Below are 14,917 nucleotides of genomic sequence, written 5' to 3'. Positions count from 1 at the left end.
GCACATTGGCAGCAACATATACAGCAAATTGGCTCGCGGAGACTCTGTTCTGTTTCTGCCCCCAAAATTCACACAGGTTATGTTGCAAGACTTTCTGGCAATTTGCTTGACCATTTTCTCAGCTGGCGTTGCCTGCAAAACCTAAGTCAAATGTGAAAACAGATGGCTATGGGTTTTTAGACAACTCTTGTCATTTATTGCTGGCAATTTACTCGAAACTGGTTATCAGAGTTGGTACGTATTATGCTACTATAGATTATTAATACAAAAGTTTAGGAAAAATGGCAATGAAACGCAATATTATCTCGAGAGTCGCACAGAATAACTTTGAAGAAGAACGGCTACCTGAAAACGTAGATGGGCGAAAAATGTTTGTTTCAATGGAAGATGAAAAACGAATAGAATATTTTTTTCATACAGTTATTTATTATGATTTATTAGCGATTTTTGGTTAATTATCAGTTCCTTTGGCTTTTAAAGACGTAGAAAATTATAGGCTTTACAATTGATGATTTCTCAGGGCTTTTATCTATCAATAACTTTGTACTGACAAAATCTGACTGACAAATCAGGGATGACATTATTTCTTCTTTGTTACTTTTTATGCAACTTTTTTTCATTTTTCAATTAATTTTAATGTTTATTCATGTATACATATGTTATTCAATGTATATAACTTGAATTTTATTGGCTAAAAAAACTCTTCAACCTGTTTGTGCATGGATATTGTTTTCGAAGTTTTTTCTTGATACAAAATATTCTCCTGGCTTAAGCTTAAAGGAATAATCACCTGATAGGGCAAAGTCTAGCCAATTTCGTAAATGTTATAAAAACTTCGAGACAAAGTAGTGTAATTTTTTAGAAATTTGACAGAACGTAATAAAAATAACCTTGTACTTGTTTACTGACAGAAGACAAAAAAAAAGACGAGTAGCTTGTACAGCAAATACATTCAATTCAAACTTGGAAGGTAATACTTGTTCACCAGATCAAACAACTTTTCCTTCGTCCAGCAAAAAAGAAACAGACACTGTTCGAAACGCTACGAACTTTCCGGACGACCCACTATAATATATGTGTATGTAATACAATATAACCGAATGTATGTAGTATAATATACAATGTATAATAAATTAAAAAGTCAACATATGTAAATCCCGACAAATTCACCTTTACGATTTCAGGAATTACAATATGGGAAGTTTGAAATCCGTCATTTTTGACCGACTTCGAAAGGAAGAGGTTACACAATTCGATGTCTATGTATGTTTTTTTATATGTATGCCCAGCGATTACTCTGCAATGAATGGACCATTCGAGATGAAACCTTTTGTATCTTGTAGAGGATATTTCCGAGGTGGTCCCGTTTGCAAAAAAATTTCCAATTTATTAATTATATTATCATCATTCACAAATCGTGTCTTTCCAAATCGTCCAAAGTAGTTACCTTTGATTTTTTCTTTACAGTTACTGTCCAACTAAGAATATTGAAAACTATCTTACGTTGGCTCATTAGCCCACCAGTATTGCTCCTTATACTAAATTGTACAAAGTACAAATATTTTTTTTTTAATGTGGACCGACATCGAATTAATATGCTAAAAAATAGAAAATAATTTCCATTTTTATTATTTATACGGAAAGGCAGCAACGGTTAAGAAAACTTATTTTCTCTTCCTAAATCGAATATTAAATACATTGCAATCTTTTTGGAGACAGCACAAAATTAAAGATAAAATTAAGATTGCAATGAATTTAATATTCGATTTAGGAAGAAAAAAGTAAGTTTTCTTAACCGTTGCTGCCTTTTCGTATAAATAATAAAAATGGAAATTATTTTCTACTTTTTAGCACATTAATTTGATGTCGGTCCATATTTTTTGAACAAAAATTCTTTTATTACGAGTTTGGTTGTTCTAATGTTAATACCCTACAGAAATTCCTGTCTGACGACCATTTTAGAAGCTTCATCTCCAAACACGTATGCATAAACATCCACAGTCAAGCCTCGAATGTATACAATCCACAATCCAGGAATAAGCTGTTTCCGAACTCTAATGCGTGAACGGTCCCACACGACGAGGTAACCTGCGAAAGGGTAAAATTCCCATTACAATGCACGACATTGATGGCGGCAACGTAGAAAACGAGGCTGTCGCCGATTAATGCTGAGTTTTGTTCGGAGCCAGGAAAACACTGTTCGAACAGAGTGGGGACCCTGAATAAAAGTTAGCGTATCTCGCGGTCCGTGATCACTCGGCGAGCGGCCGACAGTCTCTATCACCGCAGCCTAGGAATCGGCAAACAGTGGTTTCCCGTGAAAGTTGCTCCTCGATCGGCTGTGATCGTTTGAACCGTTCAACTGTTCGTAACCGTCATCGTTTCGTCAAACTTCAGCGGGTACGCGAATAGAGATGCTACGCCTGTGAGTATCCCGACACGTGAACACAATTTCCCTCTGATAAACCACTGAAAGCTCGTGGAACAACGGTCACGGCGACACTTATGACAGTGATTAACCAACGAGCAGGAAGTACCGACAGATTTTTTTTCTCTCTCTAACGGCATTCGTAAACGCACGACATATCCTTAGATGTTGTGTTTCGTAACAGAATGGTGTTACGCTGTCACTTTGTTGACAGCGTGCACGCATTTTCTGTGAAACTTTCGTATTTACGGGGTTCTTATGTTCATATCGTGGATGTTAATATAAATAGGTATTATTGGAAACGGTTTTAGTAAAGTCACAATGTAACGGAGGTTTATTGAATCGGTGGGGAAGTAACGTTGATTTTCGATAATGTGGTGTCTTTGCAGTGAGTCAAGAATGTTTCTGTGTATCTTGTATAGAATTGTGATATTAGTTAGTTTTTAATTCAGTATTTCTATTTGCATACGTTGTGCATTGTTGTATGTATCACATTAGAACTATGGACGATTGAATGTACCTGTTCATCCCCGAAGTATGAAAAGTATAAATTAGTTGATTAAGTAAAATGTTCATTTAAATATTTCACTGAAAATCCCTCGAAATCTCAAAGAAATATATTTTATAACTAAACTACGGATTTTATGCATTTATCGCGCCCTCGATTGTTTAAAACTCACTGTCGGTTTCAAAACAAATGTAACGAAGTTTTCATATTGCTTGAAATCTGATAGAATCTTTAATAAGATAAGTATGATTCTATTTGATCTCGTTTTCTATAAGTCACTACATAAAAATTTGTATTTGCATAAACTTCCACAGTCTATTTATAACTGAAAACAGTTTGTATGAAAAGTTGCAAGGCTGTCATTTTGACTTCTTTGGTAATTCTAGAATTAACACGTTAAATGCCGGAGAACACACCGCGTCGAAATGAAATCTTCGTTAGACAGAGTGTATAAGAATTAAATGTTACATAAAATTCTTGAAGTCAACTATGTTATCATACTTCTGACATTTCTTTTGCAAAAGTTTATCGGTTTATCGTCCAATATTAATGATATCGTAAAGTATACTGCTTAGAGTGTGGGTTACCGGTGATTCCCACGGCATTTAACGTGTTAAAGAAGATGTAGAAAATCACTAAAAGACGTCAAGCTAGTAATAAGCCACCGTTAAGCATACAATAATGCACGAGTAAAAGAATACATGGCCTATGGTAACTGTAAAATTAGTTTATAATATAGCAAAATAAATAATTTAAAGAAGAGCCAATAAATCATTGATACTAAAGAAATGAAAAATTTGGATGATTTTGTGTCTAATGAACGATAATTCCTTTGACGCTCTCTTTCGTAACGTAATGTTTATGTTCGGTTTATTCGCAAAAATTCTATACAAAAATAGCGTTGCCATTATTTGTTTGGAAATTATATAGAATAAGATAGTTGTACACTAGGTTTCCGGAAATCTTTTTCGATCCATTTCCATTTTACGTTCAACTTCAAATTTTTGTTTAAATTTACATAAATAACTTAAAAGTGTAAGATAGTCCATCTTAAGGTCTTTTGCAATTTCTCAGTACGTATTTTCGGAGATTTCTAATAATAATTATAAATTACATTATCAATGATCGACAACGCCAATGAATAAAATACTATCAATATAATGTCGATCGTAAAATTTTACAATCATCACGAATACGTGATAGATAATTTTTGTACAAGTGGTTACATTTATACTTTTTTCAAAGTCAGTCTGAGATAAATTAGATTACAAAGTGTTTTATAAACATACACTTTTTCACCTGCAAAAGTGATTTATTCCAGAGAGTTAGGAATTGATTATTCGAAACTCTTTGGTATTGTCCAAAAACTACACACTTCTCCGCCAATCCAAGATTTTATTTTTTAAAAAGTTCGTCAAGTTAAAAATAATAAAACATTTATTTTACTTATTTCAAAGTGCTTTATGTGATTGTAAATGTCATATATGCGTAAAACACGCAGTCTATAATATGTATAACTTATTATTAGACTGATGATGTTTATGCATATAATGATTTTTATGCATTATTTTATGGAAGCTAAAGTCGAAGGAATTTCTTTACTTTATTAAGGGGTTTTATTATGGTCAAAAAAGAGTAAAAACTTGATTAAATTTTATTAGACTTATTACTATACAGTGCATGTCGACTGGCAATATAAGTATAAATCACTATAATAAATTATTAGCGTGCCAGAGATGACACTGACTAAATTGATATCGCAATTAGCAGAGATTAATATGCTTTCTGTGGTGTCAAATTATTGAGAAATCGAAGATTAAAAATGCTATTCAAGTTACATAAAAAATTATCCGTAAAAAACTAGGATGCTAATTCATTTGTTTAATTAATATTAACATGTTCACTACAATCACTTTAGAAATAAGAAATTGTATCACTTTCTTGAAATGGTAAAAATCAATTTCTAACAAATTGAGCTAATAAAATCAATTACTGAACAAAAATTATTTATTAATTACATTACATAAAAAGAAACTTTTGTTTGTGAAAAATAAACATGGGAGTGAAAGAATCATTTATCTTTGTTATTTGAAAGAATCATTATTTTGTTGAATTTCAATCATTTTAAATGGTATGGTAAAAATTGTATGTAAATAATTTACCATAAAACAGTACAAAATATTTACAAATCGTAATAACAACACAATAAAAAATCAGCGTTTGAACGCTTAAAATATAAAATTTCAAGTCAAATATGACTAACATTTAATCTAAAATAATACATCAACATGTAAAGTGGTTGTATTTAATAAATAAATTTTATCGTTAAGTAAATTTCCATAATTAAAATATGTAAACCAGAATAGATAATTCGATGCGCGTTAAATGTGAATTTTAGTGATTGGTATATTCGATTCCACTTTTATGAATAAAAATTACTAACAGTTATCACTATTTGCTTGTTAAATTAGAATCCACTCCTTACTTTTTCTGAGACGTTATCTTCAACAGTGAAAGCACTTAAAGACTGTCTAGTATAAATTAAAATCTATAATGGATCGAGATAAACTTCAGCTAGAATTCTTACGCACAATTACACCTGACAAATTAAAGTTAAACTCAAGGGTAAATGTCTGAAAGAAATAGTGAAAAGGCTGTAATTAATACTGTCATATATGTAGTAATCTTGATTTAAAATTTTACTTGATGAATTCATATTTTTATAATACCTATATATAGGATCATACTTTGACTTAAAAAATGTATTTAAAGTTAAAACAGAAACATGTAGTGTTATGAAAAAATTAGCATATTGCAAGCACTGGTTTGATATCAATACATATAACAATTATGTACACTGCGAATTTTATGCATTTATAGGATATTCGATTCTCTCAAAGACAGTAAGTATCTTTAATGAAATATAATGAAGTTTTCTATTATCTGCAATCAAATAAAACCTTTCAACCAATAAACAAATTTCTATTTAATTCTAGTTTACGTAAATTTTACATATTATTGCTTCTATATTTTTAAACTCTTGACTGCCATGGTGGTCATCGGTTATCGGTGCCGTTAAATTATATTGGAAAGCATTTAATTTCTAAACAGTAACATTCACAATTTTCTGAATATAATGGCAGAATAATTATTGAAATAATGCATGCAGAAATCAACATATTAAAATTTATATTCTTAACAGTAAATTTAATAGTAAAAATTTCGGGAATTATATAATAAATCACTAACAGGATGTAGCTTTGAGATTAGAAACATGTATAAACGCATACATGATCTACATCAAATCTAAACATATACTGTACATTAGCAATATATAACGGAAACGAAATCGTCGAGTTTGTTTTTAAATCAAGATAATGACCCTTGAATGGATAAACGTCAACAATCGATAATTTGATTTCTAAAGTCGGTCGACTGATAGCCATCATTCAATTTTCCTGAAACAGAAATTTAATGTGATTATGAAGATTTTACCTGCAGTTAATTTAAACAGAAAATATTGCAAAACCTGGTATTAATTGACTTTCTAAATCCCATAGGTCCTCTGAATATTATCTACTTTAATGGAACCTAATTGAGCAATTTAAATAATTTTTTTAATAAACCCAAATGTTGATGATTTTTCTTATTAATCTACAATACTGTTTTATTCACAGTATATTATGGAAACATTTATTTATTGCAAAACTTACAACATTAATTAAATGAATTAATTTTACTACCATGTCTAGCTATTATACCATTTACCAAAGGTATAACACACAGTAATTAACGGAAATATTTAACGACATTTAATTTAAAAATAATACTAAAGTAAGTAAGTCATAAAGCAATATACAGTAATTGATTCGATATAATCTCGAGTATCGAGATACTTTAATTACAGATAATCAAAGCAATTATTATCGATAAACGGCCAGATTTGCAACGATCAAGTGCCATAACAATTTATTTTCGATCGTCAGATTGCGCAATAAAATTAATACATTCTCATAATGAAATTTTTGTAATATTACTATATTTAAACTGATAATAGAAATATCAAAGTAGATTAAGTTGCGAGTCTTAAATGTTGTCACAAGTTGTTTTATATTTGTACATAGATGCAACTTTATTTCCTTTAGCGCTTCGAATTGATTTACTGCAACCGTAAAATTATAAAAACGTATATTTAATCACTTTCGCAGTATATATTAAAATCACTGAATTATTGGAAAATTGAGAATTGTTAACACATACAAAGTTAAAAGTGACAAAACACTTATGAAGTTTTAAATTTGTGAAATTTATAACTGAACCGCCGATTTTATGCACATGTAACATAATACAAACGTAAGTTATACAATAAAAGAACAATTTTAACGAAGTTGGTTCAACTTTTTATTTTATTTTCAATTTAATAAAATTCTTTCTGGAAAACATTTTTGTTTTTGAGTTTTAGTCTTTGTAATTACTTATTAAAAATCTAAAACTACCTCACTTTTTTTGCAATTAATTTACTTTTTTTAATCAGTGTTTTCCACAAATCAATGAAATTAGTAAACCAAAAATTCTCAATACCTTTTCTAATGTTTATTTATCATAGAAAATAAATGAATTTAAAAAAAAAAATAAAAGAATTTATCACTGAACTGTAGATGTTTATCCTAATTCAAATTTTTACGGACTAGTTTGTGTAAACAGGTAGTAAATAGCAATTTATTATTTCAAAATAGTAAGTCTGTTTATCATAAAATATGAAATTTCTTATATAGACAATCTAAATCGCGAAATAGTATTAATATTCATTGCACAATACATGAATTACATTAAAAACACGATTTAAAAGTTAATAGAATAATTCCAAAACTTGTGTTCCAACTGTCCTAATTGCATGCAGGGCGTATAACTTCGACTTTCACTGTATTCCGATTTACCAAACGTTTTCTAATTACTGTAATGGCCGATAAATATACCGTTTAATCTTTAATGCAACAGAAATATTAATTAATATTTAAATGTTTGCTGGTTTTATATCATTACTTCCATTACGTTCCAGTACTGCGCAGGCACTCATTAAAACCACTTATCTTATAATTTAACTCTTTCATTGCCGTGGGTAGGCTGCACACGATAAACGTCGTTTATCGATCGAATACGCAATTATACAAGCTTACACGTATAAATATATCACAGCATAAACATACATCCACAGATTTTCTTCTTTCGGTTTCAGCCACTACTTAATTCGAACTAATGTACTCGTTTTTACTAAAATCCTTCGAGTAGTGAAACGCACAGTTTTCCCATGACCCGTCGTGGAAGCATGGAAGGACGTTTTCTATAACCCATTTTTCCAGATCGGTGCACTACTAGAATGTACCGAGACAGGGAAATATCTCGAAAAATTCTATTTTCGTTGACGCTGTGGCGCATCAAACGAACGCGCTGTGAAAGACTTTCGAAACGGTCTGAAACCAAAGCGGTTGCACTCGACCTCGTGACTATTTGACTGTCTGATTTTATTCGCGGTCGTATATTAGTCACGAAGGACGGACAGTAACATTCATGGACGATCAATTTAAAATTATGTGTACACCGTGACTGCTGCCGCTTTCATATGCAATGAATCACAGATGCAGGATTGTGCATCATTTAATTAGTATTCCTTAGTACAATGTTCATAATTAAGATAGGTCTCATAACTAGAGAGACTAAAAGAGTAATATGTATTGCCCTGTTTCCTAGATTTTACAATCTCATAGAAATGCAGGAACGTCAAACCTGAGAACCTCAGATTCAAATTTTCTTCCATAATGTGCTGACAACCTTTTTGAAATATTGACTTGAATCAGAAATAACATTCACCTTAAATATCACCTAAAATTCGATGAATAGCAAATGAAGAGCAGTAACAAGAAACATTCTTAATTATAACAATAATTTATTAAATTTAATAATACCAAGTGTATGCAACACTATTAAATCGGTAATGAAATTTTATATTATCGACGGGGAACTCCTTCTGCGAGAAAAATGGCGAAATGTTATAAAAAAATTGAAGAAAACTATCGTAACTAACAAATGCTGAAACAAGTAATCAATATTCGTAAACATTATCGACGGAAAAGGGGTCATTGCTCTTGCACACACCTAATAATAAAGAAATATCATGGAAAAAGAGAAACATAACATGTTCAGATACAAGGGAATACAATTACACGAAAGACATATAAATTTCCTTGGTTCTATCATTTTTTGCACTTTAAATTCCAGAAATCATAATAACATCACAGTCTACACGATAAGTTCCCATATTCGATCTTTCAAAATAATTAATTAAAACTTTTTCAAATACAACTATTATTTCGATATTGTCTGAGAGAATTCGATTTTTCAAATTTCCAGACTGTTGGTGGCAGCCTGCGTGGTCCTGGCATGGGGAATTCCGACGCCCGAGGAAGCCAAAGCACCCGATGCTTCCAAAGAACCTGAAGACCTACTGAAAAGGGCTACGGAATTTTTGTCGCGAGTCGACAAACAGTACGCAGAATGGAGCAACAAACAATCGCTCGCGGAATGGGACTATGCGTCCGACCTGAATTCGGACAAATTGGCGAAGAAATTAAACGTGTCTTTGGAGGCGGCGCGCATTCAAAAATCGATTTGGACGGAAGTAAATGCGTTCCCCTGGAAGAACTTGAAGGACGCAGGCATGAGAAGACAGTTCTTGAAGCTCAGTGTCTTGGGCCCTGCAGCACTTCCTGAAGATGTAATTGATTAATAATCTATTAGAATATTCCTACCAGATACGGTAAACTTATAGGGGTATTCTCGTTTGATTGTTCTTTTTTTAACGCAATTCTTGAGTATTTTTTTACAAAGAAACTATTGGGATTACAAATCTGGCAGTTTCCACACATATCTAGACGTGTTTAATGCAATAGCTTAAATTTTTATAAGTATTTTTGTTGAATATTTACCAAATTACAGCTGGTTGTTCAAGTGTCTGTGAAAAGAAGTTGCTGTGCCAGAGGTACCATTTCTGGCTGATCCAGTCATCCGAAATAAAAAAGTCAAAGCTTATTTTAATCCTTATGAATGTCTTGATAATTCAAAATTTTTGAAACTTTATTAGATATGCATGAAGTTACGCTTTTAGTTAACTGACAATTAGTTAACGCGTCTGACTATTACTCGCTGATGATACTTTAGGTACATTTTCAAAGCATTTACTCTTATATTATTTTTTTTTTTTTAAATATACTGCCTTGTTTACAGTAAAACTCAGTAGTATATGTATAGACATATTCATATGTCTACGTATACTAATACATATAGTATGTATACGTACTCATGATATTTGCACTTTAAATAGTTATTGGAAAAAACAAGTTCCTAATCATCATAATCTAAATAAAATGTCATATAATAAAAAAGAAACAGGCTAAAATCAATCTCATCAGTTTATACAAAATTCAAACATTTTCAGTATTTTTTTATATAATAAAGTACCATAAGTTCTCAATGTTCAATGTCAAGATTACGGCTTAACACGTTGACACGGGATACATGCAAGTCGTCGTTGAAACGTTGTAAAAAGGCTAGATTATTTCAAGGCCGTTACAAAATTTTTGCTTAAAATTAATATCGCGGTATAATTTGAAGCAAGACAAACAGCCTCTATTAACTGAACGCATATATTTTCGACGATTTAGGAGTTACAAATAGAAATAAATTGTGTCTGGTTGCGTACGGCCTTTTTCACTGTGGCAGTCGAGTTAAAAAATGTTGCCCTAAGTAGAATTAGAAAGTAATGCTCAGACATGCAAGCGAAAATCTATTGATTCTCCTGTTTACACGACAAATTATCAAAGTTAATTTAATCGAACACTGATCCACGTATAAAGAAATTTTATTCCAGTCTTTGAATTTACAAGTTGACTAAGAAACCAGCGTTTATGGTATTATAAAATGGTTAAAACGGCTCTTTTTACGAAACAGGAACGATAAACCAATATTTACCACAGTACTTATTTTTAACTAGGATTAAAAAATTAATCCAGAATTAGTTAACAAAATTTAGTGATCAACATTAGAAATGGTAGCTACAATACTAACAAAACAATAAAATCATTTTCAAAATGGCAGAGTTTGGATCCAAAACCATATTCAATTTCAAGTTATATTCAGTTACCTTATTAATCATTAGACTACGGATGTTTATACATATTCACATATTTGCTTCTTAGTTTGCAAGAAAATAGCATTAAACAGAATTTTCTTCATAAGAAATACAGTTGTAATTATAGCAAAAACTATATTAAATTGTACAAAAGATTCAATTCTATTATACTTTTTACGTTCACATGTGTATGTCATAAGTGCATAAACATTTGTGATCTATTAAACATTGATGAATCTATAAGTATTAAAAATGGTCAACTCAAGATGACAATGAATTCGTTACAGTTGCACCGGGAATACGAGAAAATTATAAGCGACATGGAAAACATTTACAGTACCGCAAAAATCTGCGATTACAAGAACAAGAACAAATGCGATCTTGCTCTGGAGCCCGAACTTACGGAACGTTTAATGGAAAGTCGCGACCCAGAGGAACTGAAGTACATTTGGGTTCAGTGGAGGAAAGCAACAGGTGAAAAAGTGAAAAAGCTGTACGCTAGGTATGTAGAGCTGAGTAACATGGCTGCTAGACTGAACAACTACTCCGATAATGCGGCCTACTGGATGAAGGATTACGAGGTCGACGCGTTCCCTGAGGAAATTGGTAAATAATACGTTAAAGTACATCAAATAGGGAACAGAATTCTAATACAAATATTGGGTCACTGTAAGAATTATTAACATCCTGTTTCATATATTTGTTTTTTATAATTATTTATTCTGAGTAAACATTAAAAGTCCTGGGTATATTCTACAGAATGAACTGTGCACATATGAAATACAATTGACCGTTTAAAGCCACATTACCCTATTAAAAAACAGAAAATAGAATCATAAAGATATGTGAACAATAGTACAGCTTATTTCATTTTAATTCGAACAAACTGTTTGATATCTGTTTTATTTAGATGATGAAGTAATTTTTTAAAAAATCAGAGAATTTGATGGTTTCAAAATGAATCGAGCTAATTCAATAATAAACTAGGTACCTGGAAATTACTATCTATTCAATTACCTGATTAAGTTCCACACCACTACACTCGAACTACCATACACGTCAAAAGGACGGATCTTAAACTTTTGGTTTCATTACTAAAATCATAAAGGTGTTTTTGCCAGAATTTATATCGATTTATAATTTATTATACATTTTACATTATATTAAATTATATAATGTACCTATTAATACATTAGATAATTTTATTTAGTATATATTCAACACTGGTAGTTCTAATGTCAAATAGAAGAAACGGAGTATGCGAAAAAAAATTAAAAAAAGAAAAAGATTTACATAAAAAGCCGAGGACCTTCGGAATTCTATAATTATATTAAACTTTGCTATGGAAAAATCTGAGGGAATTTATACATAAAAAAATTGTTGAAGACTGCTTTAATGTGAGATGAATGTTGGGTTCTTTTCAGAGAAGCTTTGGCAAGAATTGAAACCATTCTACTTGCAATTGCACGCGTATGTCCGACGAGAACTTCGAAAGAAATATGGCGAAGACATTATTTCCAAAGATGGTCCTATTCCGGCGCATTTATTGGGGAATATGTGGGCTCAAACCTGGAGTAATATCGCAGATTTTACGATTCCATATCCTGGAAAACAGTTACCCGACGTCAGCAATGCTATGGTAGAACAAGGTTTGTTGGATAAAGAAGAAATTATTCCTTTAAATAACAAATTAAAAAATATATGAATACTTAATAATATTATAAAAATTTAATAATATTTATAACATTCGATAAAAACTCATTGGTATCAATTGCACAGAATTCATTTCGTGAATCCACTTATTCACCAATGGTAATCAATCTTTGTCGGAGTTACTTACTTGTTACGAATTAAGTATTCAGGAAAAGTTACATTTAATTTAATATTTGGTTCATTCATTAACGCCTAATATTTTGTTTATTCTCTCATATTAAATATAGTTAGAGAATGTAGTGTTGGAATCTGTTTCCAAACCTTATGCCAATATTAAATTATCCAATATAAATCATAAAGTAATGTAAGAGTTATGATATTTGAAAAGGTATAGTATACACGCTTTGAAGTTTGACTAAAAAATATATTTAATAATCAATGTAATAGGTTAATTATTGTATAAGTGTTAAAATTTATAGAATGGTTTTCAATTTTACGTAATCATGTATGAATTCCTCAGGATACAACGCAACGAAAATTTTCCGAGTCGCAGAAGATTTCTTCACTTCCATAAATCTGACAGCGATGCCGGATTTCTTCTGGGAACGGTCAATCCTGGAAAAGCAAAAGGATCGTGAGATGATTTGTCATGCTAGCGCCTGGGACTTCTACGACGGCCAGGACTTCCGTATTAAACAATGCACAAGAATTAACATGGAAGACCTAATGACTGCCCATCATGAGATGGGACATGTCGAATATTATCTTCAATACAAAAATCAGCCCACGGTTTTCAAGGAGGGCGCAAATCCTGGGTTCCACGAAGCCGTTGGTGATGTTATAGCTCTGAGCGCCTCGACTCCAAGTCACCTGAAGAGTATCAAGTAAATAAAACATTTCATACAGTTCGGAAATTTAATTAACGTTACTAGTTTGACCGAAGTTGTTTATACGTAAGTATGGTGTTTGCATTTTAGTTTGTTGAAGGACGACGCAACTGACAAAGAAGCCATTATCAACCATTTATACACGAAAGGTCTTGACAAAATTGTCTTTTTGCCATTCGCATATATGATGGACAAATGGCGCTGGAATGTCTTCCAAGGACAAGTTACACCAGATAATTACAACTGTAACTGGTTTGTACAAATATATTTTGAACACTGTTAATTTTTTTATCTATGTCGTGTAAGTAAAAGTTAGTACAGTAGCACTTTAGAGAACCGACGATATTTTACAGCACGACTTCTTGTAATGTTAATTAACAACTCGAAATTTCTAGGTGGGATCTAATTGAAAGCTTTCAAGGTATCGAAGCACCCGTGGATCGATCAGAAGATGATTTTGATCCTGGTGCAAAATACCATATAATAGCTGATGTTGAGTATATCAGATACTATGTAAGCTTCATTGTGCAATTCCAGTTCCACAAAGCACTTTGTATAGAGGCAAAACAATACGATCCTCAGAATCCAAACTCAAAACCGTTACATCAATGTGACATTTATAACAACAAAGCAGCAGGAAACTTGCTGAAGTAGGTTTCTACTTCCTTAATTATACAAGCCAATTTTTATGTAATCAGCATTGGAATTTATGCTATTTACTATTGCGACACAGATCCATGTTGGAATTGGGTTCATCTAAGCCTTGGCAGGATGCGATGGAAAAGATCACGGGTCAAAGGAATATGGACACTGCTGGACTATTAGAATATTTTAAACCACTAACAGACTGGCTCACGGAGGAAAACAAGAAAACTAATGAATACATTGGATGGAAACCTAGAGCAAAACGTATGTATTCCTATAATAAAGTACAACTCACATACATGTATACATACAAATCCACATGATTATACAATAATTGAACATTACAAAAATATAACAATTTCAGTTCCACATTCATTGTATGGTACATGCTAATTTAATAATCTTTACTTGTTTTTTAGAATGCGTACAAACCAGATCAGAACTTGAAGTTGCTGAAGCGACTGAAACAATTAAAGTGATCGAGGAGTAGGAACATTTGTAATATCTCTTTAAGTACTATCATTCCAAGAAAACTAACGGTTTAAACAAAAATTACTTAAGTATTATTGAACCTGTTACTGAGTAAAACTCACATTCCAACTTCATAATAT

General features: G+C 31.5%; 1 protein-coding gene across 1 annotated transcript; it reads left to right on the top strand.

Moving 5' to 3' along the window:
* Window positions 1–2,268: 2,268 nt before the first annotated feature.
* On the top strand, window positions 2,269–14,846 carry LOC107190336 (angiotensin-converting enzyme-like). The gene is made up of 9 exons (XM_015579128.1): window positions 2,269–2,425; window positions 9,345–9,708; window positions 11,409–11,727; window positions 12,546–12,770; window positions 13,295–13,658; window positions 13,752–13,913; window positions 14,057–14,311; window positions 14,395–14,570; window positions 14,726–14,846. Exons 1-9 carry the CDS (start codon window positions 2,415–2,417, stop codon window positions 14,794–14,796), a joined length of 1,947 nt encoding a protein of 648 aa, XP_015434614.1. The 5' UTR covers window positions 2,269–2,414; the 3' UTR covers window positions 14,797–14,846.
* Window positions 14,847–14,917: the final 71 nt, after the last annotated feature.

Source organism: Dufourea novaeangliae, unplaced genomic scaffold (genome assembly GCF_001272555.1).
Source record: "Dufourea novaeangliae isolate 0120121106 unplaced genomic scaffold, ASM127255v1 scaffold177, whole genome shotgun sequence".
NCBI classification, from domain to species: domain Eukaryota; kingdom Metazoa; phylum Arthropoda; class Insecta; order Hymenoptera; family Halictidae; genus Dufourea; species Dufourea novaeangliae.
The sequence above is the reverse complement of the archived record's forward strand: the minus strand, read 5'-3'. Positions and strand labels throughout refer to the sequence as shown.